The 25,536-nt window shown below is 39.8% G+C and overlaps 2 protein-coding genes across 7 annotated transcripts in view; one reads left to right on the top strand and one right to left on the bottom strand.

Moving 5' to 3' along the window:
* Window positions 1-752: 752 nt before the first annotated feature.
* On the top strand, window positions 753-8,304 carry LOC146384410 (olfactomedin-4-like). Its single transcript, XM_084936377.1, has 7 exons — window positions 753-1,027; window positions 1,120-1,242; window positions 1,333-1,551; window positions 2,167-2,320; window positions 4,204-4,431; window positions 6,204-6,372; window positions 6,629-8,304. Exons 1-7 carry the CDS (start codon window positions 974-976, stop codon window positions 7,080-7,082), a joined length of 1,401 nt encoding a protein of 466 aa, XP_084792503.1. The 5' UTR covers window positions 753-973; the 3' UTR covers window positions 7,083-8,304.
* Window positions 8,305-8,817: 513 nt separating this feature from the next.
* Window positions 8,818-25,536, bottom strand: part of ndrg4 (NDRG family member 4) — a 60,981-nt gene continuing 44,262 nt past the window's right edge. For 5 of the 6 annotated variants that reach the window (XM_084936373.1, XM_084936371.1, XM_084936375.1 and 2 more), the window contains 14 exons: window positions 24,652-24,757; window positions 21,887-22,007; window positions 21,177-21,239; window positions 20,689-20,749; window positions 20,511-20,597; window positions 20,347-20,403; window positions 19,673-19,776; window positions 19,486-19,542; window positions 19,061-19,112; window positions 15,067-15,114; window positions 14,340-14,375; window positions 14,135-14,186; window positions 13,912-13,950; window positions 8,818-12,580 (listed from right to left, as the gene is read on the bottom strand). In XM_084936373.1, the coding sequence (XP_084792499.1) occupies window positions 12,426-12,580; window positions 13,912-13,950; window positions 14,135-14,186; window positions 14,340-14,375; window positions 15,067-15,114; window positions 19,061-19,112; window positions 19,486-19,542; window positions 19,673-19,776; window positions 20,347-20,403; window positions 20,511-20,597; window positions 20,689-20,749; window positions 21,177-21,239; window positions 21,887-22,007; window positions 24,652-24,757 (1,038 nt within the window). In that variant the 3' untranslated portion in view covers window positions 8,818-12,425. The remainder of the gene's footprint in view (window positions 12,581-13,911; window positions 13,951-14,134; window positions 14,187-14,339; window positions 14,376-15,066; window positions 15,115-19,060; window positions 19,113-19,485; window positions 19,543-19,672; window positions 19,777-20,346; window positions 20,404-20,510; window positions 20,598-20,688; window positions 20,750-21,176; window positions 21,240-21,886; window positions 22,008-24,651; window positions 24,758-25,536) is intronic. The other variant, XM_084936372.1, reaches the window with a different exon arrangement.

A 25,536-nucleotide genomic window follows, 5' to 3' on the forward strand; every position in this document is an offset into this window, starting at 1 on the left:
TCAGAGGGTTATGGTTGGGGTCATCACCGACAATGGCTTAGACCTCAGATGGTTTAGTCTGCCTAAAGCTAATGTGTTTAAAAGGCAAAGTGCTATATAACTCCAATCCCGTGCTACGTGATATTTTTGGCTTTTGAGAATTTTTCAGGTCTTAAAAAAAATCAACATTGTAATTTTTACACATTTTTATACATAAATCATAAACCAGAACAAATCTTTTTTGGTTTTTTTCTGTAGTGTGTTTAGCTTGCAATAAAAAGTGTCTTGATGCAACTGTTGTTGTGATCTGGTGCTGTATAAATTAAACCTTATTGAAGTGAAGAGCCCCGGGAGGAAAACGTGTCACAGAGCATGATAATATTTTAGTGTTGCTCTGACAAAGTAGCTCTACCAGGATCTCCAACTCAGTATCTGGAGGATGTGCAGGAGGTCCAACCTCTCTATGTGAAATGCATAACTGGAAATGTATGCAAGGTCCGTAAGACCAAGTACAAAAGATAAGAGTTCATTTTGAAATCAACATCTTCTAGTTTCTGAAAATATGCTTGTTCAGCATGTAGCTCAAATGCAACCCAACCCTAGCAGTACTCCTAAGCCACTGGCTGATTCCTGGTGGATGTTGAAGTTAAAGGATCTGATGCTAACATTTTGGTGCTTTGGGAATATGAGTAATAACTGTTTGGTGGATGACAGACCTTTTCAAAAAGTCATTTTTGTGCTTCTCCAAACAAAGTGTTTGTTCTCCTCATCAGTAATGGAGCAGCAGGACCCCCATCTGTCACTCGTTCAATTTTTCCTCATCAGGTAGAAAATTTCATGTGTTGCTGCAATCCCAACCACAAGAGAGGAAGTGAAACTCAACACACGCTCACAGTAGAGCTTAATGGGAGTGTACACAAGTTAGCTGCTGCAGTCACACACATGCCAAAATCACACTAAGACACTTTCATGCAGTTCTGCCGAGCGATCCAACATGAAGCTGTATGTGATTGTTCCACTGTGTGTGCTGTTTACCATCACCCAGCAGGTAAGAAAACACAGAAGACATTGTGATATTTTAATTAAATTAACTGATTTTTATTAACTGATTTTTGCTTTGTTTTACATTTTAAATTTCAGATATCTTTGTCTGAGAATTGTGTCTGTGAATTTGCACAATCTGAGAAAACTTTCCCTCATGACAAACTGGAAAGAGTTCAAGGTGCTGCCTTAGACTGCAACAGCAACCTTATGCCACAGAAGGTATGTGTGTGTATGTATGTGTGTGTGTGTGTGTATGTATGTGTGTGTGCATTCATGCTAAGTAGTTTATAGCCACTGCTCTGCCTGCAGATTATAGAGCTGGAGAGTTTGCTCCTTGGTTTGGATCGCCGTCTGCCTGTACTGGAGAAGGATGTATCGATGCTGGAGAAAGAAGATGATGGAGAGCTCTACAGCGTTCTCAGCCTCTACGTCATAGAGAACGAAATGACTGAGATCAATGAGCTGATTGATAAGCTCAACAGCACCAGTCTGGAACAGGAGCGTGTTACTGCTACGACATCTCAGCAGGTAAATTCACAAACCGATGAGGCATTATATTAAGAACTTGCTTTTCAAGTCTCGATCGCGTTTTAACGTTTTAACTTAGAATGCTTTTTTCACTTGGCAGACAAAGAAAATGGTCACTCTGACTAACACACATCTAAAATAATTTACATTCCTATTAGAACCTTTTCAAAATGAGTTACTGAAATTGATGTTTTTGAGGCTACTGAATTCTATAAATTCTGCAATGACAGAATTACATCATAACAACACTATAGTCTGCTTAGTCACAGTACTGCTACGACTTGGCCTTCTCACTGTATGTGCCGAGCCTGGCAGCCTTCTCAAAAAGTAGTCTGCTTCTCTAATTCACAGACTGCTCAGTGGTTGCTCTTGTTTTCCTCAAAGACTCCTCCTAATTAAAGGCTCAACACAAAACATTGTTTCTACCTGTACAATAAATCCTTTGTCTAATTTTCACCAATGGCAAGGTCTTCAGTCAGGCATAAACCCAGCCTTACTTAATGCACCATTTTCATGTGTCAGCTTGTATTTTGAGTAAATGCTCATTCAAAACTCTTACCATATTTTACGTGCAAATAAAATGAGTTTTTGATCAGAGATCTCTGCTGATGTCAGCTTCAGGACCTGAGAGAAGAGATGCAGGAGCTAGAGACATTTGACACAATGCAAGTGGTGAAAAGACAACAAGCCAACCAACGCCTGAAGAGGGACCTGGAACAATGCAAGAACGGGCTTCATCCCACCCACCAACCCACTGAGCCTCCACATGGTAATCCCCAAAAGCTTCCTTTATGCAGCTCAAAGCGATCTGACTATAGCATAGCATTTGCATATCTCCACACCTGCACAGATACCCAACATTAATTTGGCAGATATCAAAAAGCGTGCTATTTAAGCTGCTTTAGCATGTCCACATTTCTGCAAGCCACTTTAAATTGAATTCAATTTTCAGTTTTCAGTTTTAGTTATATAGCGCCAAATCACAACAACAGTCGCCTCAAGGTGCTTTATATTGTCAGGTAGAAAAACCCAACAATCAAATGACCCCCTATGAGCAAGCACTTTGGCGACAGTGGGAAGGAAAAACTCCCTTTTAACAGGAAGAAACCTCCGACAGAACCAGGCTCAGGGAGGGGCGGGGCCATCTGCTGCGACCAGTTGGGGTGAGATAAGGAAACAGGATAAAGACATGCTGTGGAAGAGAGACAAATTAATAAAAAGTACGATTTAATGCAGAGAGGTCTATTAACACATAACGACTGAACAAGGTGACTGAAGAAGAAATATTCAATGCATCATGGGAATCCCCCAGCAGTCCACACCTATTGTAGCATAACTAAGGGAGGATTCAGGGTCACCTGGTCCAGCCCTAAGTATATGCTTTAGCAAAAAGGAAAGTTTTAAGCCTAATCTTAAAAGTAGAGATAGTGTCTGTCCCCCGAATCCAAACTGGAAGCTGGTTCCACAGAAGAGGGGCCTGAAAACTGAAGGCTCTGCCTCCCATTCTACTTTTAAATACTCTAGGAACAACAAGTAGACCTGCAGAGCGAGAGCGAAGTGCTCTAATAGGGTGATATGGTACTACAAGGTCATTAAGATAAGATGGGGCCTGATTATTTAAGACCTTGTATGTGAGGAGCAGGATTTTGAAATCTGGATTTAACAGGAAGCCAATGAAGGGAAGCCAAAACAGGAGAAATATGCTCTCTCCTTCTAGTCCCTGTCAGCACTCTTGCTGCAGCATTTTGGATTAATTGAAGGTTTTTCAGGGAGGTTTTAGGACATCCTGATAATAATGAATTACAGTAGTCCAGTCTGGAAGTAATAAATGCATGAACTAGTTTTTCAGTGTCACTCTGAGACAGGATATTTCTAATTTTAGAGATGTTGTGCAAATGGAAGAAAGCAGTCTTACATATTTGTTTAATATGTGCATTGAAGGACATGCCCTGGTCAAAAATGACTCCAAGGTTCCTCACAGCGTTACTGGAGGCCAAGGTAATGCCATCCAGAGTAAGAATCTGGTTAGATACCATATTTCTAAGATTTTCAGGGCCGAGTACAATAACCTCAGTTTTATCTGAATTAAGAAGCAGAAAGTTAGCGGCCATCCAGGTCTTTATGTCTTTAAGACATTCCTGCAGTTTAACTAATTGGTGTGTATTATCTGGCTTTATGGGTAGATAGAGTTGGGTGTCATCAGCTTAGCAGTGAAAATCTATGCGGTGTCTTCTGATGATACTGCCTAAAGGCAGCGTGTATAATGTAAACAGAATTGGTCCTAGTACTGAACCCTGTGAAACTCCAAAATTAACCTTAGTGTGAGAAGAGGACTCTCCATTTGTAACCAACAACTTTGCAACCAACTTCCAGCACAGAGCTTTCTTGCATTCTGTATGTTGATTAATCATTGCCATATCGGTTGACAATGATGCCTGCTTTGTTCTGTACTGGAGTTTTGCTGCTGCTCTCCACTTTCCATGAAAGGCCCGGAGCAGAGCAATGCAACCAAACATTAACTCTTGCAGATATAAATAGTAGTCTTACCTTGACTATAATCCTGCTGAATGAACTACTAATGCCATATATGGGAAGAAATCCGCCATGCAAATTAACACTCTCGCTTTGTTTCCTTTAACATTTTATCCTCAGGTAATTGTCCCTATGGTCAGTTTCTGAATATAAGTGAACCGAGGGTCTACACAGCAGGAGAGTATCCTGGTTCATACAAGTATGGTGCCTGGGGTCGGGATCCCAAACCAGAAGCCGGGAAGGAGAGTTGGTATTGGCGGGTAATATTGACTTCCAGCAACAGATATGCCCACTACGTCCGTTTCTATTCCACTTTGAGCTCTCTCATCATTGGGGTCAGCGTCCCTGGTAAGAACCTGTCCTTTTGTAATATTTTTTGTGGCATGCTGGGAAACATTTAAGTGTAAACTATTTACAGTACGGAAGGCAAGGTGCAGACTGACTTTCCTCCAATAAAAAAATGTAAGCTAGAACTAAACACTTCTGCTAGTCACACTACAGAGTCAGTTCCCAAAATTGTGGAAATGTAAGTTGTTTCACAAAAGGCACAAAAGCAGAACTGGCTCTATAACAGCATCACGTTTAGGGATGAGTATCGAAAACCGGTTCTTGTTGAGAACAGTTGAGGTTGTTGAGGTTCCCACTGTTTCAAAATTCCTTGGAATTGTCGATATCGATTCCAGTCGCCCCGAATGACGTCGACACGTTGCGGAGCATCATTTACCTGGCAGGAAACATGGCGGCTCAAACACTCAAAAGTTTGGTTATACTTTACGAGAACTGATGACAACACGGCAACTTGCAAAGTAGATATTTCATTTAAGGAAGGAAACACTCCGAATATACAAAAGCATTTGCTCACAAAACACGTGATAACCTTAAATGAATGTCGTGTTTTTAATTCCGCTCCGGACTCGTGAATCTCAACCCAGCAGCAGCGGTAACGTTTGCACGTCCTCTCCCGTTAATGCGGCAGATAAATAATCAACTAATAGTGCATATTATGTTAGCGCGATCTGCCTTATTACAAAACCTGCCATTACTGTGCATTTAGGTGACCATGATGAGAGAGACAGAGTCTGGCTGGCTCAGATGCTGGCAGTTCTCGCTGCAGTCTACTGGTAGTGTCTCCTTTCAGGCCAGGATAGACGAATGTCACCAAGCAGTGTCTAAGTTTGTGTTAAAAGGCTTGCACCCATTTGCCACAGCAGATGCCCCCAATTTTCAGTAAGTGAATGTGTTTAATTGTAGGCAGGGACATTACTGGATATTCTTGTGTAATTGCTACAGAATAATTTATGTTATACTTTGTTATTGCTACAGAAGAATATTTATTTTATTATTTTACATTTACAATTTTTTTTCCTGGGGACCCTGTGACACCCCATTGAAGAGCCGTAGGCTGTGGATCTCTTAAGATCTCACTGTTGGGTTTGTAAGGCCATGTTACTCCTAAATTTCTATCTTGTTCAAAGAGAAGATATAAAACAAAATTCTAAGCTATTCGACCTTAGTGTTCTCCTTTTTTAAAAAGAATCGATAAAAGAATCAATAAAGAATCGAATCGTTAAACAGAATCGAAAATGGAATCGGAATCATGAAAATCTTATCAATACCCATCCCTAATCACGTTGCTCTGTCTCTACTGCCAGTCTAAAAGTAACTTGTAGATAGTGACTCCAGTAAACTCCTCCAGTCTCTCAGTAGGTTTTTTTTTTTTAAACACAGCATGAGTCATGTGAAATCTTCCGATACTTTCAAAATCTCTCTTCCTGACAATCTCAAGGTTCACCCTGAAGGTGTAACTAATTTTAAAGAAAATTCAGTCAATCCTTTAACTTTTTAAAAAGCTAGGCACTGCTGGTTTTAGCAACATTGGGTCAGACGGGAATACACTTCAAATTTGTTGAAGGCTAATTTCAGCAGAGGATTGACACACAAGATAATGTTTGTGATGCTGAAAATAAATTAAACAATAATCAAAGACCAATGAAAAGATGTACCCACCAAAAAAGCACAATTATTTTTTTGTGGATAATAGAAAAACAGTATTATAAAATGTAATAGGTTTTGTTTTTTAATCAGGCTCGTCAGTTTTTATCTTTTTCTTTCTTTTTCAGGTAACGTCCAGATCCACCCCTCGAATCCAACTACCAACACCATCCAAGGTCCAAATAATGTTCTGTATGGAGGCGCTTTGTACTACAACTGTTACAACAAGGATGCTGTTTGTTGTTTCAACCTCACTTCCAAAATTGTTACCACCTTAGATCTACCCAAAGGAACCAGGTTGATTCACTTAACTCTGTTTTTAAAAATGGTTATTTTGTAATAAAGATAATAAATACAGTTTTTATTTTTATAACAAGAATAGCAAATACTCTTTTTACTCATATTTTACTCAGTATAAATATTAGTTTTGCAAACACTCTCATGGGAAATATATTCTTTTAAAAAGGAGAAACATAAAGTACAGGTCTTTAAGATATAAGCAAACATGACATTTTTTGGTGTAAAACATTCATTTCTGTCCTCTGTTAATCAGGTACAATGCAAAGGGTAACTTCTGCAACCTTGAGGAATGCTACCAATGCACTGACCTGGACCTGGCAACAGATGAGTCTGGCATCTGGGTGGTCTACACCACCACCCAGGACTTTGGCAACTTGGTTCTGTCCAAGGTGGAAGAGGGTGAAACACCAAAGCTCGGACAAACCTGGCACACTTCAGTCTACAAGCAGGCAGTGACCAACACCTTCATGGCCTGCGGCGTCCTCTACGCCACACGTTATGTCAACCAAGAGGTCGAGGAGATCTTTTACTCCTTCAACCCCGTGACGGGACAGGAGAGGTTCAACGTTGGCATCTTCATGAAGAAGTTGGCTCCTAACATTCAAGCCCTGAACTACAGCCCTGTGGACCAGATGCTTCATGCCTACTGTGACTCCTACATGGTCTCTTACAAGGTGTTGTTTGAGTTACTGGATAATCAGTCCTGAAGCTAAATACTGACTCCAGTAATAGTTACTAAAGAATAAAAGCAAGCATTGAATTTCTGAAAAATGACACATACTATACACAATATGCATTATCAATTTATATACTAAACCAATTTACTGTTGTCTCTTTCTTTTTACTGTTTTCCTTCAATCAATTAAAATCATACACTTCTGGTGTGTTTTTATTCAGTGTTATATTCAGGCTATGTTTCAAAAGTCAACATGGAGCTACTGGTATAAATTTAGATCAAATAGTTGTATAGGAAGTGTAGAATTTAACTGACATCAGCTTTACAAAAAGGGTAAAGAGCAACTCAGACGTAAAGAGAGATGTGGACAGCTTTGGAAAGCTTGAGCAAATCCACGTCATTGGTATATTATACGACTCCATCAGGAAGTCAGTTCAACTGTCAAACACATCTCACTTCTGAAAATTAGAAATATTTAAAGACCACAAGGTATGGTATTTCCACAATATTATAAAAAGATGCAATATCCTTCAGCAGACAAGGCCTCAGTGCTGGGTATTGCCTTCTGTAGCAGAAATAACTTCTGATATTTTGCCTAATAGTACATCTCCAACATCAGTTGGCTGAAACATGTTGACCTTTCTTCTCTCCACCTTCAAAATATTTGATTTACAAGTTTACAAACTACAAGTTTCTGTTAGATTTGTATTGTTGATTGTCATTTATGCTTAGAAATATCTACTCATATATGCTTAGAGTGTTATAATCAATGTCATGTTGGTAGAGGTTTGATCCTTAGTAGTCTGCAAAGGCTTGGTGTGCATTCCAGAGTGTTCTGGCATTCACACCTACATCCTGGGAGCATGGGAGAGGTCGTACCTTCTCTTATTGTTTTATGGTAGGATAAACGTAGCTATGTCAGTTTTAGGCTAAGTGCCTTTTGTTTAGATGGACCGCTAGACTCCTGGCACCAGCTTTGGGGAGTCTTCACAGGGTCACATCTTGACCCCCCCCCCCCCCCACCCACCCACACACACACACACACACATGCTTACACAACGCACAGGCAAGGTACTCTTTGTGTGTATGTAGACGTCATATGTTAATGAACCTATGTATATTCATGTGAGCTCAATAAAAGGAGTGCTATGGGGAACCTGGCTGAGAGTCTGACGGAGGTCAAGTGGGTGGAACGACACTTGGCTCCAGGTCTCCCTCATGCATGAGTAACATGAAGAACTTTGCCTACTTGGTGTTCAATGCTTTTGCTGTGTAGTTAAATTGTCTCGTTCCAGCGGTGGGCCTGTGCTAGACAGACCCAACAGTTTCCAAATGTATGTTCACATTATTTTCAAACGTTGTAATGAGATGATCTACTTTGAATATTTTATTACTTGCCTACATTGTATGTATCTGGTATATGTTCCCATTACTCAGGTGTACAGTTCATAGACTGCTAGCCAAAGCTAGCTTGCGTACAGAGAGCAAGCTTGTATGACAACAGGCCTCAAACCACACTTTACCCTGTGGCCTCTGGCATCATAAACGCAACATTGCGCGCTGGTTATGAAGAGAACCTTGAATAACAACAATGCTATTGTTGAACTGTTTCTAAGAGGGTCCGGCATTTACTCGTCCAACTATTTTGGAAGGAAATCATTTCAGTGAGCTGCTCTATATTAACCACATTTTTGGTGTCTAAGGGCGTCTCTCTATTAGGCTTCCCATGCACCCAAAACGTGACAGAAAACACCTGAGTCGTCAAATTCTGACGTAAAGTCTTTATTTCTCACTTGTTACTTGATCAGTACATTGACAGGGACAGTTTACTTTGTATATGTATTTATATAATATATTTAAACTTTACAGTACACATCTGGATGACAACGAAGTCGGTAAGAGTCCTACTGTTGTGAATAGAAACAAGCTCAGAGGGAAGACTCCCACAATATGAAACGATCCAAATGAGAAAAAAGAACTTATTGCTTAATACAAATTGGTCATAATGGCAGTAAGAAGAGAAATAGTGTTAGCACATGAACCAATAAAATACCAAGAAGAGGTTACACCCTATTGTTGTCTTTAAAAAAATCTCCAAGAGAAGAGGAAAAGAAATACATTTTCTCACAATACGGTAATGTTAGAGTGCTTGGTTGGGGTAACCTGCTCTATAAATAAGAAGTATCTACAAGTGCAAGGAGGACCAAGGTCTATACAAACTGATCCAGCGCTAGCTTACAGGACCTGTGGACTTTCACAATTCAACTTCACTAATTAAAGACCTCGAAGAGGAAGGAGCAGATAGGAGATGGGGTCGACAATACTGTACAGCACTTCAAAAAGGGACAAGATACATTCAGGAGCCCCCCCCCAGGCAGTTTGAGTCATGTAGGAGGATGGCAGAAAATAGCTTAGTGAACAGAAGAAACAGTGAAAATGATCACAAAATCTGCTACATGCAACCTTGAGTTTTTGTGAAGTTGGCCGATGAGGTTCTAGAACGTCTTTGATCTGATCCCTGTTTTCTGTGTTTTGAGACCATTACTGAATATTTCAAGCAATTCAACAATCTCTCCAGCTCAAACGAATTCACATTCTTTTCCTTTAACATTCATTCAGCCATGTTTCAGGTCAGAATCTCTCTCTGTGTTTTGGTAATGATCTTTTCCCTTCCTCTTTACACAAATATAGCATTTTCTCATTTTCATTCCCAGCCTGTTGCTTTTTAGGGCCCCCTGGTGCTCACAACTATGACTAAAACACTACCGACATCTTAAAAAGTGACTTCAGCTGATAGCCCTTTAGGGTGCAGCTGGGTTTGCCTGTGAGAGCCGGGGCACCTTGTGATTTTTTTTTGTTTTATTTTATTTTTATTTTTTTAGAGGGAGGGGTTTTGTTTTTTGTTTTTTTTAAGTGGCTGGGGGTTGCCCTACATTCCGAGCTTGGAGCCCAAATGGCGCCAAAAAAGCCCCGCCCCTTACAGGCTGCCTCAGGGAAGTGCACACCTCAGCAATTGGTAGCTACGCCCCTTCTGACAGGGGACCAAAGGGTTTTCCTGTAAAACTGAAAGCAGACGAAGGTGACTATGGTACATGAATACTGTACATTAATGAGCTAAAATCCAAGGGAACCCATCCCTGATCACTATTAAGGTGGTCCAGGATTACAGCAGATTGCAGCACACAGTTGCACTAGTCTAAAACTACACATATATACTCACTATGTTGCACTACACCAGTGAGATCGTGGCTTCACGGCACATCAAAACACCCACTAACCACATAGCAATGGATTCCATCTTGCATGTGAATTTTGTGTATTCCTTTTTTTCCATTACAAAATCCAGCCCACACAGCTTTCACTTCAGTAGATGTGCGAAAATGTGTGTGTGTGTGTTTGTGTGGGTGGGTAGCTTTGGTATATCCACAAAGAGGGGCTGGATGCTGTAAGGGAAGGCAAGTTTCTGTGACGTTGACCCAGAAACGAGAGCTTGTCGGGCTGGCCTGGTCCTGCCTCAGCTCCCCTCCCTGGTCAAGTTTGGTTTGAGTCAGGCTGTGATTGTCATCTTAAGAGACCACAAAGAGCTGCCTATGGTGAGAACCACATCCATGCACTACAGCTGCAGGCTAATGAAGGTGTTTGCATCCATGGCTCTATTTAACTAGCCACATGTAAGGTTCTAATGAAGAATGCCCTAATAGTAGAAACTAATTACATACTAGAATGCCCTAAGATTACTTTCACATTCACATGCATATACATGTTAATAAATACTTCTTCTATTCTAGTATTATGCAGTGGATTGTCTGAGAAATGTGAGATGACACGCGGCTTAAAGCTGCACTCTGGTGTATTACGCTAATGTAGCTCCAAACAAAATTTTGGAGCTGATGCATTGTAACATCATGTTCCCTTGCCGGCCCTGCTCATGATGGGAGTGTAAAGGGGCTTTCTGTGAATAAACGATTTTTTAAATGCAATTGAAATTTAAATGCTAGCTTTCTGACAAGTTCCTCATTAACACAAACAGGTTAATCTGCACTTCGAGCTCATATAGCTACATTAATATTCCTCACTTTGCAAACTATATATAAGTATTTTGCTCGTATGGGTGCATTTTCCACCGTCTTTATTAAGCATTTACATGTTTTGCAGTGTAAGATATTAATAGTTTCAGGCTCACTTGATTTCACAGAAGGTGTTTTTCAAGTGCTTCATAACAACTTTGCTGCTACATTGGCTACGTTGGATTTGATGTTTTTAAATAATTTTTGGCTCATTTGATACCAAACAGCTCCAGATTGTCTTCTCACGCAAAATCAAGATGACTCAAAGACGCTAATGTAAATATTATTGTGGCAAAAAGAAGAAGGTAAAGCAGATAAACTGATAAAGCTCCCTGGTGGTGTAGTGGCTTGGTTTTGGTGCGCTTGTGACTGGCGGCCCACGTGTAATTTCCTGTTTTGAGGTAATGAGCCTCAGAATATGTCTCAGATACTACACATGCAGAAGCACAGACAGCCTGAAAGATAGCTTATTATTTCAAAGTTTGAGCTGTTATAAACCTGGACTATTAATATTTTAATGTAAATGCATCAATGGAGATAAGTCGAAGCATATGCTGACGATATCACACTGTTTCAATCTAGTTATAGTTCACCCATTTGAAATAAGGTCTTACCAAGTGCAGCTTTAAAGCAGCGTTGTGAGCTCTAACTATGCTTACAAATCCTCTCTAGCGCTACAGGTGCACTCGGCTACAACATGCTGTGTTCTGCTGTCTGCCTAATTCTGGACACCCCCCGCATGATTCTCAAACTTCACAGAGAGAGATGCTCACAATCTGTCACATAAAAACAGAAAACACCCCATAAAAGTACTGCTCTCATTGCTATGTCCTGCACTTTTACCAGCTCGTACCAGATTTCATCACTAGCTCTTTACAGCATATTTCTGTATGGACTGTTGACAGAATTACTGTTTTGTGTGTTTGGGGGGTGGGAGGTTAGAAAGGGTGCACGCAAAGAATGAGGCCACACTCAGCAAACACAAGAATGACACTTCAAGAGTAAATGCTAAATCATTGAGTGGTGGGAGAAAGGAAATTGAGGTGGATATTTAAATGTGTTTAGGGTGTTAAAGTAGCGTTACATATGGAATTTTACAGTGGAGGAGGGAAGAAAATGGCAGACACGGGGATCCGGAGGACGTAGATGAAGACAAAGAGAGCTGTCTTCAAATATTACTATCCCTCTCCATCAAGCCTGACTACCTCTCTCACACCTTCAACTCCACCTCTTGTTTGCACAGCCCGCCTCACTGTTTCTCTCTCCATCCCTCTACTTCCTCCCTCCCTCTTTCTTCCTGTGGTTTCTCAGCAGGACACCTCCATGGTATGGGTGACTGCGCCGACTCCCTCAGTGCTGTCCGAGTGGGTGCAGGCTCGTGAGCGGGATCCCTCCACGGAGCCGCCGCTGGTCAGAGAAGCCGTCCTGGAGCGAGCTAGGCGGGTCATACTGGCTGAGGGCACTGGGAGAAATTTCAACATGTCAAATTTCTTACATTTTTGAAAAAATAAATAAAAAAGTGCAATCAGTAGATGTTGGGGGGATGTAGGGAGCACATGCTAATGTGGATAACTGAAGAATATGTTTCTTCATAGCAGGTGAGAAAAGGCAGCTGACTGGCTCATACAACAGTCATGAATTGTTAGGCTTGTTAATTAAAGCTGTTAATGTGTCTACCTGGAGACACATTGGCAGCACCATGTACTCAGTCTGTGATATAATAAGCTCAGTTGTTCTCATGGGAACAGACTATGATTAGTGTGGAACTGCGTTTGTTTAGTCATTATTAAATGGCTGTACTGAAGAAAGATAACAAGTTGAGCAAAGACAGTTTTGGATTTCCTTCGAGTAATCAGGATTAAGTTAACCTGTATTCGCACTTCACTGACTTATTATGGCTCCTTCAGGAAGGTGAAACAACCCAGAAAAGCATCCCTGACAGTTTTAACACCACACACGTTAGCCTACAGTTTTTCACTTACACAGTCAGTAGACAAAGACCAACCTCAGGAGCCTGTTTTCAGCCAATTTGCACGTTAAAGTTTAATATTTCTTCTTTGATCTCCATTATTACCTGAGTATCTTGTTTTGCTTCCCACTGAAAATAAAACTAAAATTTGCTGATAGGAAAAATGAGCAAAAAGCCATCATTTTTAATAAATTGGAATGCAAAGGTAACCCTGGGATATTTGAATATCAAAGCTGAGTTTTAAATAAGGTCAGAAAATCATGGCTATTTGCAGAAAAACACTCAAAGCTCTGGACTTAAAATTCTCCTATCAGGTAAGCTATGCTTTTTAAAATCTTCTAAACAAAGTTCATTTCATTTCATTCCATCTTTCTGTGACACAAGGGAAAAATAAATTTTTAACCAGTGTAACTAAAAACAACTTGTTTTTGTCAACAGTTTATTTAAGTTTTTTAAAGACATGGTGAATTATTCTTAACTTAGTCTGAAAGTCTTTGCTCAAAGCTAGCTGAACGCCATGCAAAGAGCAGGACTGGAGATGCAATGGTAAAGGAATGGGGGGAGTGGAAGTAAGGGCAGTATATTTTTCCATTGGAGGAAAAATTATATTTGATAAAACAAAGATGGGGGGTTAATGTCCTTAGGATAAAAGAAACTCCAAAAATGAGAGCAAAAGTAAAAAAAATAACCATAATAATAATAATAATAATTGCAGCCCAAAATATTATATTCACAACCAAATGAAATTCAAAAGAAATTCTAAAATGCCACAGTCATTGAATAGGGCAATAACAGGTCAGAGGTGAACGGGGAGGAGGAAGTACCTGGCCCTCCACTCAACCTCCGATCCTTCACATTAGCGACTGAAAGAACGGGGCAAGGAAGACAGAGGGCAAGATTAATATTGGTCATAACCCTCCGCATAAAATACATCATAGCACACTCACTCGACACTACAAAAATACACCTGAAAGTAAATTTTAAAAATAAAACAAAAAACATTGAATCCCACTCTGTCTCACTAACTATGGCGGTTTGGAGACTTACTGTAGCCCATCCCCTGCAGGAAATACTTGAAGGCTTCTGTCAGTTTGCCGGGCTGGAAAAAAACACACATCAGAGTTTTTATTCCACTGAATTCTGAGCAAACAGTGTCTTAAATGTGGATGGTGAGTTCGTGCTCTGTGGTGTTTTTATTTGATTTGTTTGTGTAGCAGCATCTTCATGATGCAAAGTGGTTTGTTTGTGTTACCTGTGTGAGCTGGGGCAGTCCACCAGAGTCAGCCATCTGCCACGGGAGGAGACAGCAGCCATCAGCCAACTAGCATATGATCAATCAACCATCTCTGTCTGCTATCTGTGGTGACTGACAGCTCTTCTTCTGTCAGTCCTTCCCCATGGAATATGACAGATCTATCTATCTATCTATCTATCTATCTATCTATCTATCTATCTATCTATCTATCTATCTATCTATCTATCTATCTATCTATCTATCTATCTATCTATCTATCTATCTATCTGTTTGGTGTCTTTGGTGGTCTATCATCAAGGTAAACAATGTCTATGTTATTATTTTTTTCTTATTATTTTCTTGTATTTTCTTCTTTATGAAACATTCTATCAGAATATATCGACCCAAGTATTTCTAAAACTATTACCAGTATTTCTTGTTTGTGAATATGTTCATAAATGTGTTCAGATTTATTATTCAACTTCTACACACTGAATTACTTCCAATGTAGAGTAATTAAGCAATAGCTATTTAGGATGTTTACCAAAATTAAACATATTTCTTTGAACAACACAACACTAAAGTAAAAAGGGTCAAAATAGCTTTTTAGAAAATTACTCAAAACTGAAACAAGTTGTTTTATTGCTGATGATCACATGTCTACTTTTCCTTTGTGTGTCTGACTTTAAAATGTTGCTTCAGTGAATCTACAGCAGCAGTAGGTGAAACGAGGGCAAACGTTTACCTTCAGGAAGGTGGTGTTGGTCGGGTCCAGTTTGGAGTTACACTCGACCTTAAAGACAAAACAGCAGGTTGAGCTGACTAAGCCAGATCAGATGCGACAACAAGAACAATCACGTCTTTTTGCATGCAACATAACATCAGGCAACATAACATAAATGTCCGCACATTTACAGATAACATTCAAGTACAATCACATTTATTTAGATACAGGGAAATTCAGAGTGTTTTACTAAAAACGTAATAACACACAAAAATATATTGTTGAAAGGCGTTCCTTTACTCTCAGGCAAAATAAGTGAGCTACTGTTTTTACAGTAGTGGTTTGCATGGCCTCACTGGTTACGTCAAAAATTGTTGCAGAATACAGAGCCGGGGGCCAAAAGTCACACTAGCAAGATTGGTGACACCATGATCAGTATGTTTCCCAAACTATGTAATTTTCTGCACACATAGTAAATACAGTAACACTTAAAAGAGATAACACAAGATAACACTGGCTTCTTAGAGTTAACTCTTTCCCCCATAAAGTTGACATTTGATGACCTCCACTGTACCTTTATGATGAGTTTTGAAACCTCAGTATAAATCAATAAAAACATGGTTTGATGACCATTAGAACAGATTCTGGATTTTTCCTGTATAGGTAAGCTGTATAGGCAGAGCTCACCCTCTTCTGACTGAGCAAATGTGACAGATTGTCATGGTCCTGGGTCGGTGACTTTTTGTACTTTTACTTTTGATAGTTTTATGTATTATGACTGTGTTTTGGTTTCCCAGGATTTAGTTTGTGTTCCCTCTGTTTGGTGTCATCCCTGCCTGTGTATTCCCTCTAGTGTAGTCAGGTCTCTGTGTTTAGCCCAAGTCTCTGAGTCTGTGTCTTTGCATGTGTGTGTGTGTTTTTCCTGTTTTACTTTGAAGGTCCGTGTCTGATCTCAGTATGTTCAGTTTTCATTTCCCCTGTCCCGTCATGTCTGATTACTCCCAGCTGTGCCCGCCTTCTGTGTCTCATTCCCTCGTCACCGTTCTCTGTATTTAAACCTGTCTGCCTCTGTCAGTTGCTGGTTCGTCTGCGTATCTTCCTTTGTCGTCTCTGGTTGTCTCTCCATGTCTCCCTGCATCTCTGTGTGTCTCTCTAGGTTTCAGGTTTGTTTTCTATGCTTAGTTTTCCCAGTTTAGGTTTTACTCAGTTCTGTTTTTCGCCACCCTTGCCTTTGTTTGAGCACGCTCCTTTAATAAAGCTTCCTCACCTCAGTTGTGCCGCATCTTGGGTCCTTCAATAATTCCATACGGCTCGCCTCGCGAACCGTGACACAGATATTACCAAACTTACACCTAATCCAAAGGGAAAAGAGTTAAACTTTTCACCTCTTACAAGGGTACATGTCATGTACCATTTAACCAGTTATGCCTAATATACTGCATATGCTGCAGAGATTTCCATCTGGGTTTTACTGTGTCACTTTTAGCTTGGATTATATTTTTTAATTCCTCAGATCTGTTTGGCTATATTGCTTGGTTTTCTTTTTGGGGCTCTGCTGTTGTTCATGTCCATGTGATTGGCCATATTGTGCCAAACCTTACATATGAACACACTCAAAGGTTGATTGGGGAAATGTGAGCTGACAGTGAGTTCATAACTAACATCCACCGTTGGCCTATCTTAATGAAGATATTCTAATTCTATTGATTTTAGACTTCAGTGCAAGGATCAAGTCTAAGATCTGAAAATGCAAATTGCAGTGAGCAAGCAACAGCTATAAAGCCAAATGAAACTGCTTGCTATAATTAAAAAAGACACGACACACCTTAAACTACTAACCCATATAGAGTGCTGGCGTGCTTTCAACACACACTGAAACACTTGCTATAGATGGAAAACTTTCAACTCCAAGATAAACAGTGTCAGGACTTCATCAGAGACGGTGAATGTATAGTCCATATATGGAGACGACCCAGATACTGCAGTGTGCTGCAGAGATGACTCACTCCAGCAGGATAAGATTCATCCGCAGTGTCTGCACACACAGATGTGCACAGAAACACAAACGATGCCTAACTGCTCACATGTGGACATGCAAAAGCACATTCAGGGCATCACACACAAACCAACGAGAACATGCTTTTGCTCTCTGCTGCATTTAATCTTTAATCCTTCACACAGATTCCAAAAATACATTTTTGGTAATCTTGACAAAATAAACACGTATAACTGTGAGATGAATGCACGTCTGCACTTTTTTGAATAAAATAAGAATTTTTCTTAAAAATTTTTTTAGACGAGCTTCATCTGCTGATACAAAACTGCATATCAATTACAAATTATTTGCATCGCTACAACAAAACAGTTGCAAATTAGTTGCAGGAAATGCAAATGTGACTCTGATAAATATGCATCTCTCCATATTCCACTCACTCTGCATTAACAGAATAGAATGGAATAGAAATAGCCTTTATTGCCTTTATTGCAAAATTGCCAGGCAGATGGAGCATGCAAATTAGTAAGTAAAGGGAAATATGTATAAGAATATGTACAAAATGTGCCGTATATTTATGCTTAAAAAAAGGAAGAAAGAAAAGCGTCAAGTAAGTGGAGCATACTCAGCAGCCTCAGCTGGTCATATCAGCAGATATGAAATATTAATATGACCTCCATCTGTCACATCCAATAAATTAACCTCTGTTCGCATCTCTCACTTCCTCGCTTCCCTTCCCTCCATCCCTGCTTCCATCTCTCCATCCTTCTATCTTTTCAAGAGGTTTTATAACAACAACATCACTCTCCCTGCATCTCGTTCTCCATCTCACAGAGGATGGAGTGATTTGATATCAATTTGAACAGGCGGCAGATTAACTGGTGCAGAAGCACACATATCTGGGCCACTTCAGACAGCCCCAGAGCGAGAGCGAGGCCATCTGGCCTCTGGAGAACACGTACACAAATAGACACACACACCTATAGTACACCTATAGTAATGCAGACTGGCAGGGGAGAAGGAGGCTTGTAGAGATGTCTCTGCTGGCTGACCTGTTTCTTTATTCATGAATGAGCACAGAGTGAGAACAAAATACTGAACAGAGTGAGAACAGGTGGAGGAAGAAGGAGGGGAGGGTCTGCTGGTAAGCTAATTTTTATTTACTCTGACAAACTGAGTCAGCTCTGTGGGGAATTTAGAGAAGCAACATAAAGACGAAAAGAAACTGATGAAGCACGGCTACTACATGATGAGACAAAAAGGTCACAGACTAATTCCAAGTCCCCTCAAAATAGTCATACAAGCCTAAGTGATCCCACTCTGCACATTTTATCAAAGATAAGTTCATCAAGTGAGAAATGTTTAAAACCTGCAGACTTATCCACTGAATCTTCAGCTTTAATGAGCGTTTAGGGGTTTCAGCTACTTATTCAGCTGTTATTAAAGTGCTTTAATGGTAACAGAGTAGAGGTTCTGCTACTAATGGTTTAAGGCCATTTGGAGCGTGACCAATATAAAACCTGTGCGGGATCATGTTTGGTACCTAAACAGGGAGAGTGTATTTTTTGTTAAATACCCCGATGAATGCATTGGTTAAGCATTACAATTGTTTTTGTGGAGCTTTAGTGCATTCATGGTGTCCTTATTGGTGGCAACACACCTTAAGTTTCCCTTTACACTTGATTCCCTACATCAGACAAACACAGTTAGTGATTAACACGTGAGAATTTAGCAACTAAAGAACCAGATCTTTCTCTAAGGAGCTGGTGGAGACCAAAAGCGAAGCTAAAAAAGCGTAAACTAGACTAATGTTTGTCACATTGCCAGAAACATTGGTCGGAATAAATGTAAAGTTTTGATGTTTTGCAAGTAGGAAAGAGAAGATTTTGATCAGTGTAGCTATCCAAGTAATGAATATAAAATATGAATCAAACTGAAAGATACAAGTTGATGTGAAAATCAGATTTTTTGTTTGTCTTAACTGGCTTTAGACAAACAGAAAGAAAAAGAACAATGACTCACCACTCCTTCCTCTGCAGGCGCATTGTCTCCAACAACCAACATCACAGGACACCTAGAGGCCATCAGTATTCTTTGTGAACATCTTAAAAATTTTAAGCATTGACATGATTTTGCTAATTATCACTTACAGCACACGTAACTCTCTCAGATTAAATATATGTCTGTTGTTCTGCTGTCGGGTCCAGACTACATGTTTGAAGATGCCTTTTACAAGAGAATCTTTTACATTATATTATCTAATCTTTTATAGCTGTTTATAATATCACGTGACTGTATTTACTCAACACAAGAAACTCATTATTCTAACAGCTGGTCAGCTGATTCCAGTGGTGTGTCAGTCTGTCCAAAATTAACAAAAATAAAAGCTTTAACCTCCACTAAACCTTGCATAACACTGTGCTGTGATGGCACATCTGAAGACTTACTTCAGGGTCTTGGCGTTAAGCACTGTCCCACTGCGGTTCATCTCCAGGTCCCTCCGACTGAAAGGGGCAAGACAAGATAGACGAGTTAAAAAAAAAAAATGCTGCGTGTTTATGTTTGTTGTTACGTTTATTATTCATATTACATATATTTATATGACTTAAAAATACACTGAGTTTGAGCTTCCACCTGTTGTACATGTTCCAGAAAAGCTGCAGGTTGAAGAGGTTGATGTTGTTGTTGATCTGCTGCCTGTAGCTCTGCACCAGCTCTGTGTTGCTCACCAGCTCCTCCTGCACAGAAATAAAGCTGTGGTCAGTAGTACTCGCAGTTAAACAAGAATAAATAATCAGTCGAATTGGATGATGACAAAATTACTTTATTAAAATTGTATTTTTTTTTTTAAATTTTTGTGCTGCTCTGTGAGGTTTAGCCCCCACTGAACTGGTGCTGAATGCAAACCCTAACCGTACCTGGTACCTTTGGTAATCCGAATACTTGATGTTTGTTTTCATTGCTTTGATGAAATTGTTCCCCAAAGTTTTGTCAATCAGGGAACAAAGAAAACCATAATTGCTTCTTAGAATGAGGAACCTGTTATTAAACTTCAAAGAGTTACAGTAAACACATTTTCTTCCTGTTTTCCCGTCATGCTTGAACAATAACTGTAACTGTAATTTTTTTGGACAATTACAATGTTTTTTCCCCTGTCATAAACAGTTTTTGAAGAGAGCAAAAATCTCATATTCTAATGGGGTTTGGATTAGGGTTAGGTTTCTATAGTTTTCACCTGCAATGACTTTGACCTCAGAAACTTAAGCACACTGGAAATTAAACAACATTATGTTTAAAGGTGAGTTTACCTGGCTGAAAAGATGTGGCAGCACCGTATCTGGCAGAGTGCTGGTCAGACCTGACAGCTAAGGGAAACAGAGAGTTATTGCAATGAGAAATATAAAAGGCATACGTAGGCTCATAAATGTGAAAATGGATGGATTAATGGATGGACACAGTATAGGAGAGGTACCTTGGTAGCAGCCCAGTCAATCCATCCCTTGCCATTGGGGTCGATGTTGAGCAGAACCAAACCCTCTACCAGCTCAGGGAAGATCAGCTGAGCGTAAAAGACAATAGAATCTTTTTGCACACCTAAATGGAAATGCTATTGTTGTTTCATAAATAACAATGAATAACTTTTGACTTACAGCAAATTTGGCCAGAATATAAGCTCCAGCTCCAACACCGATTCCAACGATGCTCTTGAATCTAAACAAGATCAACGATCCATCAAGACAAATGTTTGCCAGACAAATAAGGATGCAATGGTTTAAATAATTCATATGTGTGGATACCACAAGTATTGCTGCAGTGCCTACATCACACTGTAGGACACACAGATGGGAAATTTATACGTGCAGAACAAGTGTTCTATATCTCAGACATGAAAGGTACTGTAGGCTCAGACTAAAATTATATCCAGCTGGCAACATCTGATATTTTCTAGTCCTATAAATTAATTTTCTACAGTTGTTATTAAATGAACTGAAAATGCATGACACTCGTTTTCATGTGAGGTGATTTTGTGTAGAACACAAATGGGAGCAGAAACATTTCTCTCTGATTTTGAACAATTTAATATGAAAATACAAGAGAAATACAGAATTTATGTAAATTCAAAGCACAGAGCACCCACCCAAAGTGCTCCACAACAGTGGGCAGCATGCCAGCCAGCTGGTCCATGGTGGGGTACTGGTACCTATGGAGAGAAAGTAATGACTCATTTCACTCGAAACAATTTAAAAATCTATCAGATTCAGAACTCAGATGAGTTATTCCCAACATTTTTCTTTCACATGTCAACCACCCGTTATGCTGTATAAATGGGTGCTGTTTAAAGTGAAAGTAATTATATAGAGTTCTATGTACAGGATCTGGACGGTTCAGTGACGCCTTTGTTCCACTCAGTTAATGGTTTTAGATAATGGCACTATCTGCACTCATGTTTAAACAAATTCTGCACTATCATTGATGACCATTGATGAATGAACTTACCCTTTTTGTCTTTCTGTTTGTTGTGATTCCTATTAAGGAAACTGCTTAATAGGAATCACAAGTTTGAATAATAATAATTTTTGGACTAACCAGCTCATAATAAGACTTTTCAAATGTAAAACCATTACACCCCCATAAATAAATACAATAAAACTAGATAAATCCATAATCAATAAAATTATGCTATAATATAATCAATAAAGGGAATATCACAATTTAAGACATTAATTCAATTAATGATTTAAGGCATAAAAACCTATAAAACTTCTCAGTTTGTAAATGACTCCACTACGAGATAATTAATCAGGGAAGAATAAATAATTCTCCATTCATTAGATGTGTTTTTTGTACCCTTGTGGGAACTGTGATGCTCCAGTCTGCTGTCCCGGGGCATCGACGTGGCACACCACAAAATGCTTGGTGATCTCCTGCATGTCTTCATTACTGAAGAAAGCGTTGAAGCACAGCTTGTCTGTAGGAGAGTGAGGAAATAAGCAAAGGTAGCACGGGGTGAGAGGACGGAGGGCTGGGAGCAGAGGAACATTATCACATTGAATGTGCACCACACTCTGAGAGGATCTTGAAGGTGGCCATCTGTGCAGCTCATCCTCTGCCAGCAAGGAAGGGCAAAGTCTCCTTCTAGCAAATCTGACACACAGCTTTTATTCACCTTTGTTTCTAACTGAACTGGTGAATTTCTTTATTTTAATGTGGTTTTTACACTTTACAAAATGGTCTGAAAATGATCTTCAAATGTCACTGATGCTTGGTGATGAGAAAACAGTGAGAATAGCCAAAGGCTGCGTGGAGATGCTGCATATGCAGTAGTGGGACATTCATTGCACAAAAAAGAGAGGATCCATATTCTTTTCTTGGAAGGAATGTCTGACTTATTTCCAGTGTGTCACGGAGGATTTCCCTCACTGTAGAGCTCTATTTCCTGAACCACCACAGAGAACATTAAATTCTGAAATAGCTTCATGTATAAAAGATGTCAGTTCTCTTATGCCCTCCTCCCACCGGCTCTGCAGTTGGCCTATTTTCTGCTCATGTGTGTCAGACTCAGTGAAGCCATGCAGCAACATTGTTTCCTCCTTGGGCTCTGCCTGAGCAATGTTAATTAAACGGACCAATTAACAAGACAACTAGGTTAGAGATGAAAAGCAGGGGAGGGGAGCTGGACGCTCTGACTTTGCCGCAGTGCCTGCTTGCGGGCAATAATACGAATGCTACGTGACCACTGACGTGAGAAGTTTCTCATCACCAACACGCTGAATCACTGCTCAGCTCTTTCACATTATACTCCTACTGACTCCGTGACCTACTTTCTCCCTCTGTACTTTCTTTATCTGCCTCTTGTTCTTCCTCTCCTTCTATTTCCCATGCTCTGCATCCTGTGCAATTAGATGCACACTTTATTTTCTTTCCTAACAATTTCTACTCCATGACCTGATTTCTACTTCTTAAATGAGCCCTTCTCCTCTCCCTCAGCCTCTCTCTCTTTTTGCTGCACTCCTAATCTCTTTATCTTTATTTCACTTTCTATTTTTTCCCAGCCCCCTCCTGTTCTCTTGTTCTCTCATGATCTGTGTTTTTAATAGAGGGAACTGGCAGATTGCTGTGCCATCTGCTGATTGGGAGTCATTTTAATGGAACAATAAGCCCCCCACCAATTTTTCTTTATGCTTTCTATTTTTTACTGTGACTCCTTTCATCCCTCGCTCTTGCTCCATCCTATGTGATTGTGTGCTGCAGGCAACTGATTTAGTGACTAGCTGTGAATACTAATAGCCCTGTGGTTCTGCTGCAGCAGCAGAACATTTTCTATATGCATAATAATATATATTTGTGTGTACTTTTTTTCTGGAGTGAGTGGATTTCTGTGGGTTTTTTTCACCACCTGAGACAGACTGATGCAGAAAAATGTAGTCAGATATTTGCAGTCATACATATATCACCTCCGCTTCCTCTCATACCATCCTAATTCACCCCACCCTCCTTATCCCACCTCCACCCATCAAAGCAGCACCGCAGTGCCGCTGGCCCCGCCTCGCCTCCCTCTGCAGGATGTCCATGTTTTTCTGACCTACATTTCATCGATGCCTCTCAGCATCTCAATATAAGACAAATGCTTTGGTTTTTTTCATTGTTTTTATTTTTACCCCACCTATGTATATGCCTCATTAAATTAAATTAAGTGCAGGCAGTGCACTCGGTGACTTTGCACAATGATGGGAGTGTCATGACAGCATCCAGCTCTTGGTGCATGGAATGAAAATCAAGTCGCGATGATGTGTTATCTAATGATGACAACATATTTTCTTGTCAAAGATAATTAATCTTGTCAAGCACCAAATGCACGCAGCTTTTTAAGTAATTTAATGGTTTTGATTTGTCTCTGTGAGATGATGAAGTCTTTGCTGTGCTAGTTTTAGAGGAAACCTTTATACTGGTGATTGGAAACGACTGAAGGAGCTTTGAATGAGTCCCTCTTCAAATGAATCCTTAATTATGTTGTACTGGACTCTGGTGCAGTGACTCAGTGCATCGTCTGTCAGAAACACAGAGACACTTTCATGTTCATGCCAAGTTTCTTCTGATTGGCTGGCTCTTGTAAACAGCAGGTTTGAACATTAGTTGTAGGCTTCTCCTGTGTTCATGGCGAGAGCTGACATCATGGAGAGCCAAGACTATAAAAAACTGTCAGCATGATTCACAAATATTTGACCATGGTTATGATGACCGTCCACCACTGAAATAGTATACATGCCCCAAACTGTTGACTCTAAGTCATTTGATTACATGTAAATTTTGTTACATAAGTACAACATAAAATGTTCATTTCATGTAATCTGGTCAAAAGACATTTTCTTGAATGGGACACATTCAATTTATATCAAGCTGATTTCTTTAATAATTATTATTTTTTAAATAAATTAATTAATAAAAATCCAATCCAATACACGTGCTTCTTTTAAATGTGACTCAGGCTGAAAAAGTGTGTGTTTGTGTGTGTATGTGTGTGTGAGCGTGCAAAGTAAAGGTAGGAAGCCAATTATCACCTTTGATAAGTGCAGAAACAGGAGCATCTGTTAAGACACCAACACAATACTCACGGTTCAGTCCCACATCGTGGTAGGTGAGGATAGCGGGCTTGTTTCCCTTGGGCGCCCCTCGGATCACCACATGCAGCATCCCATAAGGGGTCTCAACATCATGTTCCTGTGAAATACACAAAAACAGACATTTACCTGGTGGTTCGCACATAGTCGCCAAACAACTCCTTCGAGGGTGAACAGATGTCCTCATTAATCCGTTATCGCAAGAGTTTCCTTTTGTGCGCCAGCACACATTAAACACTCATAATTTCACCTGCTTTTTGTTGAACTTGCTCTTTTCCCATTAACAGCCAGTTCACACTACGCTCCTCATTAATCTTCCATGACAGAGGCAAGTGCAGCGATAATTAGTGGATAATCCTACGGATGATCTATTGGACGTTAATTTACTTAGAAGGTCGTGTTTTAAATAATTCAACAGTCAGTGGCTTTCAAGGTCTAGAGTCCAGACTCTGATGGAATATTTTAAAAAGCAGGAATATGAAATATGAAAACAATTTAAGTATCAGTGGCTAACTACTGTTTAGAAATTGCAAAAACAACTAAAATAATTCAGCTGCAAATTGTGTGGAGACTTTCAGTAAAAGTCATGACAGCCTTTGGACTGACTGACAAACTGTCATCCAGTCTTACACCAGTGGGAGACACCATGTGTGGTTCTTGTGAGTTTGAGGCTCCAACTCTGAAAACAGCTCAATGGTCTCTAAACTGGAAACTGTCACTTCTGATGAGGGTTAAGCTAATTTTCATAACCTTTGTATACCTTTGGTAACACTTTAAAATAAAACCACTGCTAATACAGAAACAGAAACTGATGCTTAAAAAAAGTAAATGCTGATATTTTTTTTCTATATGTTTATTTTATTTTGGCAGAAAACAATG

The sequence above is a fragment of the Perissodus microlepis genome, chromosome 7 (assembly GCF_051167445.1).
Source record: "Perissodus microlepis isolate ML-2025 ecotype Zambia chromosome 7, ASM5116744v1, whole genome shotgun sequence".
Taxonomy (NCBI): Eukaryota; Metazoa; Chordata; class Actinopteri; order Cichliformes; family Cichlidae; genus Perissodus; species Perissodus microlepis.